This window comes from Belonocnema kinseyi, chromosome 9 (genome assembly GCF_010883055.1).
Source record: "Belonocnema kinseyi isolate 2016_QV_RU_SX_M_011 chromosome 9, B_treatae_v1, whole genome shotgun sequence".
Taxonomy (NCBI): Eukaryota; Metazoa; Arthropoda; class Insecta; order Hymenoptera; family Cynipidae; genus Belonocnema; species Belonocnema kinseyi.
This window is the reverse complement of record NC_046665.1, coordinates 106,563,941-106,575,436: the sequence shown is the minus strand read 5'-3', so window position 1 is coordinate 106,575,436 and position 11,496 is coordinate 106,563,941. Positions and strand designations below refer to the sequence as shown.

The window sequence follows — 11,496 nt, the reverse complement described above, 5'->3', positions numbered from 1 at the left end:
TGACCAAATAATTCTAGATCAATCCGATTTTTTAAATAATTAAAGTGCAGTTTTGAAGATTTAAACAATTAAAATTTAAAAGCATTTGAAGTTGAAAATTTTTGATAAAAAACAGTTAGATTTTATCATCTGTAAATATAAATAAATAATTTTTTTAATGGATCTGTACTGTAAGTATAAAAATCTGAACAATAATTGATTTGATCAAACAATTCTAGATCAATCCGAAAGTCTTGATAAGAATTGAAATTAATATATTATTTATTCTGATAATTTTATTTTAAAATAAAAATTTTCATGATTTATCAATAATATATTTTTAATTCAGAATTTCAGGTATTCCTTTATATTATTTGTTTATATTATATTTAATAAATAAATTCAATTATATATTATTTCCTTCAATTTTTTCAGCTTTTAAAAAATCTAAACGTGCGTTTTATTATTTTCAACTTAAAAAATAGATCCCTAATAATGTAGTCATAATTAAAGGTTTTTATTAAATTTAAAATATCGTGAGTCTAAATTATTTAATTTTAACCCATTTAATTTGAAATTTCTTGATGTAGAAAAAGAATAAGTATTTAATATTTAGCAATATTTCACTGTTCATTTAAGACGAGTAAATTGAAACGAAATATTTAAAAGAAAAAAATTTTAAACTGAATTGTCTTACATAGAAAGCTTTGAATCTGTAGATTTTCGAAGAACTTTTAATCTTTTAGCTTTACAATTTCAATTGCTCTATTTAAAAAGTGTTTAATTTATAAGTGAAATTGTTAAATTTTGACGCATAAATAACAATTGAATACTTATTATTTGTAGAGAAAATTTGGGAAATTTTAAGAGATACATAAAGAAGATTCAAAATTAATTAAAAACTTTAAATTATTTCAAGTACTTTAGACGAAGAGTTTCAACATTTTTTCAGAACTTCTAAAAATATTTTAAAATTAATTAAAATTTTCCTACAATTGTTGAAAATCCAGCAAATTAAGTAAAATCCTTAAAATCTTCCATATTCTTCTTTGATCATTTTTTAAATCTCTTAAAATCTTCTTAAACTTTCCGTTAAAATAATTTTTCAAAGTAAAAAATAATTTTCAATTTTCCTAAGAATCTTAAGAAAAATTTTATTCTTATTCTTTTGTAGTCTTTCACAATTCTTAAAAAAATTCTAAATTTTTTTTGTTGAAACCTGCAAAAATCTAAAGGGGGAGGGTCGGTAAGGCCGGTTTTTGGCCTAATTTATTTTTGGACCAAAAAATCTGAAAAAATCATGGTAGTATCTTATAAGTATCCCGAGTCGATTGCACGCTAAACGGACTACCCTCCACCCCCCAGCCACCCCCACCCCTACAAATATAGGAAACACCACTACCCACCAACTGTATTTTCGAGAGATTTGACACTCTTAAACATGTATTCTGAGGTTAGCTCGGGTTTACTATGGTTTTCGGGGTCGCCGAATACAAATCTGGCGTCCTTTGACTTTTATCCCGTCAGGTTCAAGGTCATTGGAAGGTCAAATCGAGAGAAAACGGTAAAAAAATCCAAAAAAAATACGTTATAGGTTTTTGGAGTTGCTAATTACGAATCTGGCATCCGTTGAACTCTATCGCTTCAGGTTCAAGGTCATTTGAAGGTCATTTGAAGGTCAACTCGAGAAACCCCCGAAAACCTATAATATATTTTTTTTCGGCGTTTTCTCTCGATTTGACCTTCCCATGACCTTGAACCTGACGCGATAAAGGTCAGCAGACACCAGGTTCGTAATCAGCGACCCCAAAAACCTATAACATATATTTTTTTTATTTTTGTACCGTTTTTTCTCGATTTGACCTTAAAATGATCTTCAAATGACCTTGAACCTGAAGCGATAGAGTTCAACGGATGCCAGATTCGTAATTAGCGACTTCAAAAACCTATAACGTATTTTTTTGGATTTTTTTACCGTTTTCTCTCAATTTGACCTTCCAATGACCTTGAACCTGACGCGATAAAAGTCAAAGGACGCCAGATTTGTATTCGGCGACCCCGAAAACCATAGTAAACCCGATTTAACCTCAGAATACATGTTTAAGAGTGTCAAATCTCTCGAAAATACAGTTGTGGGTAGTGGTGTTTCCTATATTTGTAGGGGGGTGGAGGGTAGTCCCTTTAGCGTGCAATCGACTCGGGATACTTATAAGATACTACCATGATTTTTTCAGATTTTTTAGTCCAAAAATAAATTAGGCCAAAAACCGGCCTTACCGACCCTCCCCCTTTATTTTAAATTCGGCTGTAAATATTTTAAATTATTTCAAGTTCTAAATTTAATTCTAATCTTTTTAAAACTTCTAAGTATCTCTTAATATTGCTCTAATATTATATTAAAAAATATTTAATATATATTTAAAATATATTAAATAATATTAAATATTAAATATAAAGTAGGTTCTGACAAAAAATTCAAAAATGATTTTGAATTTGGAAAAATTTAAAACTAATTCTAGATTTTTCAAGATTTTTAAATAAAGTTTTAAAGCTTTTAAAGGATTCCTAGTCTGTTTAAAATAAAAATAATTGAACTTCTAATTTAAGAACTGTTGAGTTAAAAAATTTATTTGTTAATTTTTAATGTGTCCAGCTTAAAATGACTTAAAATAATATAATTTTGAAATTGTTTAAAGTCATTGCTTGATTCTTTAATTTAGACTATTGAAAATGTTAACGTGGATTTATATTTTTGGAACTTAATCTGAATCTGTGAACTCTATAATTGATAAAAGTTCTGAATTTTGCAGTTTATATGCATTTCATTTAACATTGTTTATTTGAAAAGTGTTAGTACCTTCCATTTGGTACGTTTAAGTTATTGAGCATTTAAATACACAATTTTTGAATTGAAAACTTTTAAACTTCAATTTTAAAAGTTTGGAATTCAAGGGTGCCACTTTGAATGCTTTAATTTGTTGTTTATTGTTTATTACTTTATATGGAAAATTTTTTAGAATATAGTTTGATTTTTCAAATTTCATTGGCCGTGAAAAATGTTTGCAAACCGGGAATTTTTTTCTTCGATTAAAACGGCTACCCTGTATTATGTTAGAAAAACCATCGTTTTTTGTTAATAATTAACTATTTTGTTGGAAATTCAACTGATGCCTTTAAAAAAATCCTTCCTGTTGTCTATAAAATTTATCTGTTTGGTTGTTAATGTAACTGGTTGATTAAAAATTAATTTACCGTTATTGCAATTGGTATAGAATATCCTTTTTGGTTGAAAACTCAACTGTTTTGTTGAAAATGAAATATATTTAGACCTGCCGTATTTTTACGGGAGATTATAAATCAATTTTATTATATGTCTCCGCTGGAGACACTAAATAAGGAATTTATTTTTTCGCAGGTGATATTTATGATTGGAAATAAAAGCGATTTGGAAGAACAGAGGGACGTGACTTACGAGGAGGCGAAGCAATTCGCTGATGAAAATGGTCTCATGTTCGTCGAAGCTAGTGCAAAGACGTTAGTATTAGGAAAATAAAAATTCAAAAATATTTCGCATATCCTTTTAGAAATTTAAATTTTATTAACTAAAGTGTCTTTTGAATTCACAGAGGTCACAATGTCGAGGAAGCTTTCCTGGAAACGGCGAAGAAAATTTTCCAGAGCATAGCTGACGGCAGGTTTGTTAAAATTTCGATTTGTTTAACGAAAAAATAATTGGTTAATCCTTTGCAATTTTCTGAAATCTTGCGGAATTGTTTGAAAACCCTCTCGTTAAATTCCTGTGCATCTTTTAAATTGTCCTAAATTGTAATATCTTTCAAAATTCTTTCAGAAATTATGAAATTTTTAACACACCGTAAAATCTGAGAAAACTCTTTGAAGTATTTTGAAAGCGATTTAAAACCTCATAATTTTGCGCAATTTTTTCATTTTTTTAAATCCTATGAGTCCCTCGAAAAAGGTAAAATTCCGTGAAATTTGTTAAATTTCGGAAATCTTACGAAATCATTTGAAATTCCTTAGATCATAAAAGTTATTTAAAAAATCTTAAAATTTCTTTGAGAATGTTTAATTTAAAAAAAAAATTTAAGGCCATATAAGATCCGATGAAATCCGTCGAATTTCCTTGAAACCCTTCAAAGTTCTCTAGAATTTCTTTAAAAAAACATTGAAACTTTCAAAGTCTTTGAAATCCTTTTAATATTTTATTGATACTTTTTTAAAAGCAATGGACATTTTTTAAATCTCTTTAAATTTCTTTGAACCTAATTTAGATATTTTCTTCTTGATTGCCAAAAATAAAAAAGTTTGGCTTTTCAGAAAATCTTCTTGTCGTAGTTTCAAATATCGAAGAAAAAAAAATACAGAAGATTTTCTGCAAAACCCCATCACTTCTGAATTAGGTAAAAAAATTTAGAATTTTAAAGAAGAAATTTGTGATTTTTTGAAAAATGTATGTCAAGATTATAATATCCGTAACTTTATGCAATTTTTTTTATTTTTCCAGTTAAAAATTCATAATTTTAGTTGGAAATTAATGTTTTGAAAAGTTTTGAGCTGTCCATAATTGTAGATAAAAATTAATCGCCTTGGTTGAACATTTGTTTTCAAAGTAAAAATAAAATTATTTAATTTTTGGTCATAAATTCAATTTGTTGAAGTTGAAACTTCATCCTTCTGGTTTAAAATTCAACTATTTTAGTTAAAGATTTACAATATTAATTTAAAATTCATCACTTTGTTTGCAAATGTTAATTATTTCTTTGAAAGCTAGTTTATTCTATGGAAAGTAATTTTTTATCTGAAAATTTATCTTATTCCGATTGTATATTCCATTGTTTCAGTTGAAAATGAATATTTTTGGTTTAAAATTCAATTATTCAGTTGAAAATTGAACTATTTTTTGAAAATCCTTTTTTTTTTGTTCAAAATTAATTTTTTCAACTAAAAGTTAAAGTATTCCATTCTTAATTAAAAAATTTCAAAATGAATGGTTTCATAAAGGAATCTTTTAAACTAAAATAATACATGAAATTGAATAAAAGGCTTTAATTATGAATATATTATTTTGAAGTTATTTTTAAATTGAAAACAGTTTATAATGTTTCAGTCGGGCGTTTAAATTTTTTTATAAATAATAATAATAATATAAAAATATGTAAAAAAATTTATTTGTGAGTAAAATTATTGAATTTTGATGTATAAATAACAATTTAATATCTATTATTCTCAGAATTCGAGTAAGTTGAAAAAATATTCAGAATAATATTTTTAAAAAATAATTTAAACGAAGTTTCTACGTGTACCGACAAAATCCGGCTATTCGTAAAAAAATTTCGGTGTAAATAGTGCATGGCCTAATTTAAAAACAAAAAATAAAGATTTTGGCAGATGTAGAAGAAAAAATTTAGAAGCTTTATAAGAATTTTAAAAGGCTTCAGAAGAATAAAAAAAAAATGTATAGAAAAATTAAAAATGAGTTTTTATTTCGAAAAATTAATTTGAAGAGAATATTTAAAAAGATTTAGAAGGATTTACAAAATTATTAAAAATTAATTTGGAGGATTTTAAGAAAGTATTTTTAATTTTATAGGCTCTTAAAAAATTTTAGGAGTTAAATTTAAAAATAAAACATATTTTCAACCAAAAATAGAATTTGGAAATATCGAAATTTCAAGTAAAGCAGGCAAGAAAGAAAAAAATTTCATCATCCTGACGAATTTTTCAGCCGAACAGACAAATTCTCTACAAAACTGTTGCATTTTTTACCCAAGAATATCAATTTTCAACCAAAAAATTTTATTTTTAATCAAACAGTTGAATTTGTTATCAAACGTTTGAAATTTCAAGCCAAAAAATTTTTCCATAAGAAGCAATAATAAATAAAGTCTGAGATTTTTAAATTCAAAAATATTTTATTTAAATATTCAATAATTTATACGTATAAAATGGACGCTACTAACACTTTTCAACTGAACAATTTTCAAATAAATGCTTTTAAGCAGCCCAATAATTTTCTTTTACTTTTATCAATTATAGAGTTCAAAGATTCAGATTTAGTTCTAAAAATAGAAATCCACGTTATCATTTTCAATGCTCTAAATTGAAGAATCAATCAATGAATATAAAAATTTTCAAAATTATATCATTTTAATATTTTTAAATGCTTCAAATATTTCCTAAATTTTTTTTTCAAATTTCTCTAAATTAAATAAATTTTTTTTAAAAATCTTCCACGTTCATTTTTGATAATTTTATAAATCCTTCTTAATATTTTTAAATATTCTCTTAGCATTAATTTTTCAAAATAAAAAATCACTTTCAATTTTTCTAGGAATTTTTTTTTTAAATTATTTAAAATCATTTTAAATTTTTAATTAATTTTGAATTTCTTCAAAACTTATAAATATCTTTTCAACTCCCTTGAAATTTTTCAAGAATAGTAGGTGTTCAATTGTTATTTATACATCAAAATTCAACAATTAGACATACAAATCAATTTTTTTTTAATAAAACAATTAAAATTGTAACGTATAAGGTTTAGTTTTAAATATTTTATTTTTCATTACTAATTTTAAATGAACAGTTACATATTTCTAAATATTAAGTAATTGTTCTTTTTCTTAATTAAAAAAATTTGAAAATGAATTGTTTAATAAAGTAATCTTTTCAACTAAAATAGTACTTGAAATTTAATAAAAGCCTTTAATTATATATATATATTATTTTGAAGTTATTTGAAAATTAAAAACGGACGTTTACATTTGTATAAATAATAGGACATTCCAATCTAAACAGTTTAATTTTTAACGTTAAAATCTGGAAATTTTCAAATTGTGAACTGATTCCGAATCGACTTGTATAAGAAATTATTATTCACTTTTTAAATCTGAAACTAAAATTCAATTTTAAAAATCATTAATTAATTTATAATCACAGTTTCAAGTAAACATGATTTTAATCGAAAATCTTTGATTGAAATGCTTCTAATTTTTAATTGTTTAGGTCTGTAAAACTGCATTTTAAAATTATTTAAATTAAAATGTACGCCTGAGGATTAATAGTCTAAAATGCCATGGAAAAATAAACAAATTCTTAGTCTGAGAGTACGATTTTTTAAATTTTATTGACTGTGAAAAATGTTTGTGAACCGGGAAATGACCGGGAATTTTGTTCTTATATTAAAACGACCACCCTGAACTTATCCAACATAAATGGTCTGTATTTAAAGTTCTGAGCCGGTTATATTACTGTGATAACGATAACGAGAATGAGAATCTTGCCGAGAATATAACCGAGAAATAAATTCTCTGAGAATTTATGAGAATCTCAGAATTTATTTTAATTAACAGAAAATTGAAATTTTTCGTTAACTTTTCGGTTGAAAATTCCACCTTTTTTTTGAAAGTTTGTCTTTTTTATTTTAAATTTTACCTGTTTTAGCAGAAATTACATTTTTTTTTGATAAAAATGCAAGTGTTTGATTAGAAATTAAGCTATTACACTATTTTCTTAAAAACGTGACTATTTCGTAGAAAATTTACTTTTTGTTTAAAATTTATATTTTGGTGTTGAAAAATGAACTGAAATATTTCCTGGATGAAAGTTTCGTATTAAAAAAAATTATTTTTTATTACAAATTCATCTGTTTTAATACAAAATAGATATTTTTTTGATAAAAGTGGCAGGTAGAGAATTTAGAGAATTTAAGATAGAGAATTTAATTATTTTGTTAAAAATTCACCCTTTCGGTTTAAAAAATTCGTCTTTTTGGATTGAAAATTCAATTTTTTTAGTAGAAAATTATTTCTGGTTACAAAATTCATAGTTTGATCGTGAAAAGTCGACTAAAATCCTTTTCAACAGAAAATTCAACTATTTTTTTGAAAAATTATCTTTTTGATTTAAAAATTCATCTATTGTAGAAAAAATTTCAAATTTTCACATTTTTGGTTAAAAACCGTCCTTCTTTTGCGTTAAAATGCATCAGTTTCATGGAAAATTAATTTTTTGTTGAACAGTCATATATTTTGTTTGAAAATTGGATTTTTGTAAAGAAAATTTGTCTCCTGGTGTGAAGGTTCAATAATTTAGATAAACTTTTATTTATTTTTTGAGTGAAAAATCTTTATTTGTTGAAAATTCGACTTTTTGGTTTTAAAATCCTTTTTTTTGTTATATAAATTTCATTCTTGTTGATAAAAATGCAACTGTTTGGTTAGAAATGAAGCTATTACACTATTTTATTAAAAACGTAACTATTTCGTAGAAAATTTACTTTTTGTTTAAATTTTATATTTTGGCGTTGAAAAATGAACTGAAATAATTTCTGGGTGAAAGTTCCACTTAAAAAAAATGTTTTTTTATTACAAATTCATCTGTTTTAGTACAAAATTGATATTTTCTGGATAAAAATGCAACTATTTGCTAGAGAATTTAACTATTTTGTTAAAAACTCATCCTTTTTGCTTAAAAAAATTCGTCTTTTTGGATTAAAAATTCAATTTTTTTTGTATACACTTTTTTTTTAGAAAAATTCAATTTTTGATGTTACTAAGTTAACTGAAATATTTTTTGGATGAAAACTCAAATTTTTTGTAATAAAGAACTCTGCTTTAAGATAAACTTCCTTTTTTTTTAATGAAAATCCAACTATTTGCTGGAGAATTCAACAATTTTGTTAAAAATTCATACTTTTTGTTTACAAATTCGTCTTTTTAGATGGTTAATTATCTTGTTGAAAATTAAGCTTTTTTAATTGAAAATTAAACTACTGGGTCAAAGTTAAACTGCATTGTGAAATTTGTTTATTGAAGGCTTGTGCCTGGTTGAAAATTTAACTTTTTAGTGGAAAATACTTCTGTTTTTTGTTTAGAATTCATTTTTTAACAGAAAATGGAACTTTAAAATTTTTTAAGATTCATATTTTTTAGTTCAAAATTCGCTTTGTTTGTAAACAAATTATTTTTTAGCATCAGTTATGTGGAAAATTAATTTTTTGTTGAACAGTAATATTTCTTGTTTGAAAATTGAATTTTAGTAATGAAAATTTGTCTTCTGGGTTAAACGTTCAATAATTTAGACAAACTTTTATTTATTTTTTGAGCGAAAAATCTTTATTTTTGGGAATTTCGTCTTTTTGGTTTTAAAATACTTTTCTTTTGTTGCATAAATTTAATTCTTTTTTATTAAAATATATTCAACTATTATGTTAAAAATTCAATTATTTTGTTGAAAATTCCAGTATTTTGTTAAAGAGTTATCTATTAAAGTAGTAAAAACTTTTTTTATTGTTTGAATTAAATTATTACATTTGAAAATTTTTAATTTGTATATGAAAGACTGTAATTGCTGAATATGTCTGAGCTAGAAAATAATTTATATTGAACCGCTGATGTAACCTAAACAATAAATACAATTTATAATAATATTTTGATACAAACAGAAAATGGAACTTTTACATTTTTTAAGATTGATATTTTTTAGCTCATATTTCGCGTTTTTTGCAAACAAATTATTTTTTTGTTTGATAATTCCTTTTTTTTTTGCGTAAAGATGCATCAATTATATGTAAAATTAATTTTTTGTTGAATAGTAATATTTTTTGTTTGAAAATTGAATTTTTGTAAAGAAAATTTGTCTTCTGAGTTAAACGTTCAATAATTTAGATAAACTTTTATTTATTTTTCGAGTGAAAAATCTTTATTTGTTGGAATTTCGTCTTTTTGGTTTTAAAATTCTTTTCTTCTGTTGTATAAATTTCATTCTTTTTTATTAAAATATATTCAACTATTATGTTAAAAAATCAATTAAATTTGTTGAAAATTCCAGTATTTTATTAAAGAGTTATCTATTAAAGTAGTAAAAACTTTTTTTATTGTTTGAAATAAATTATCACATTTGAAATTTTTTAATTTGTATATGAAAGACTGTAAGTCCTGAATATGTCTGAGCTAGAAAAGAATTTATATTCAAACGCTGATGTAACCTGAACAATAAATACAATTTATAATAACATTTTTCGTACAAACAGTTTATTTGAGAAAGAACAAAAAAGGATAAAAATAATTTTAAAAAGTTAATTTAATTCCATATACGTCAATGAAAAATAATTTGTAAAGAACTTTTTACGATTAAACATTTTTTTCATTAAATAAAAAATTTGTGAAAAAAAATTTTTCTACTACATTGGTATTGATTTCTCATCAATTGTGCTTCGTTTAAGTAAAATAATGTTTTAAGATTAATGCAAGGTTTATCAATATTTCTACATAAAATTAAACAAAATTTAAATTTACAATACAATTTTTAATTTTTATTAGTTCACAACTAAGATATTAATAAAAAAATAATGCTTCCAGTTGTAAAACTGCGTTCCTACAAGATATTGTGTACTTTTCGTAGATTTAATAAAATTCACTGATAAGGGCCACCATTGTGTGCCGAAACGTTTGAAACAACTTAATTAGTTTCAATTCACCTGATCCTAAAGCCAATAACTTCAACGATTTCTACCAAATTTATTTTTACGGGTCAATATAACCCTTCCCAGCGATTATTATTAAAAATATTGTTATAAAACATAAATTCTTAAATTCTCCTCAATTCTTTCATGTTCTCGGTTATACAGGGTGGACACGCTGGGGCTTACAAACATGGCGAACCGAATGCTACCCGAATTGCATAATAGCAGGAGAGAAGTCATTATACAGGGGTATTTTCATATTTCGCGCCTTTAAAGTAGCATTCGGATCGGCCATTCGGTCAAATCCGTCCATCTTCGGATCAAGTTTATCATAGTTTCCATGGTTGCGTACGAAACTTCAAAGGGATACATCTGTCAAAATAATATAGGTTATGTTACATAGTAATAACAAATATTAAAAGTGTTTAATTAATAATGAAATGAGACATGTGAACTGAGAAGTAAAAGTCAATTTTTTCTGTGCCAATAACATTATGGAATGTCTGCTGAGTGACAAATACTATAAAATAGTAATAATATTCTGCGCTTCCAATGGGCGAAGATTGAATTGTGTATACCGCTTATTTACGGCATAAAAACAGGTATGTTATGAATAGACTATTATTACTTAAATTATCGCTGCTGATACTATCAGTGATAAACATAAAAACCCACCAAACATTTCTTTGGTAAAGAATAATCAATCGAAAGTATAATAAACATGCCGGACCGATCTGTCATTATTTCGAGGTTATGTTCAGATTCACTTGTTTGCCCTGATCACTGTAAGTGAATGTAGGTAATGTCAATTTATGGTTTACGCATGTAATATTTCATTCACTTTATTTAAAACATATCCTGTCTATTCATAACATACCTGTTGTTATACCGTAAATGAGCGGTAAACACAATTCACTCTTCGCCCACTGGAAGCGCAAAATATTATTACTATTTTATAGTATATGTCACTCAGAAGACATTCCATAATGTTATTGGCACAGAAAAGAATTGACGTTTACTTCTCAGTTCTCATG

At 24.8% G+C, this 11,496-nt stretch overlaps 1 protein-coding gene across 2 annotated transcripts in view; it reads left to right on the top strand.

Moving 5' to 3' along the window:
* Window positions 1-11,496, top strand: part of LOC117179783 (ras-related protein Rab-14) — a 26,836-nt gene that overhangs the window by 13,677 nt on the left and 1,663 nt on the right. For both annotated transcript variants that reach the window (XM_033371884.1, XM_033371885.1), the window contains exons 5-6: window positions 3,395-3,513; window positions 3,606-3,674. In XM_033371884.1, the coding sequence (XP_033227775.1) occupies window positions 3,395-3,513; window positions 3,606-3,674 (188 nt within the window). The remainder of the gene's footprint in view (window positions 1-3,394; window positions 3,514-3,605; window positions 3,675-11,496) is intronic.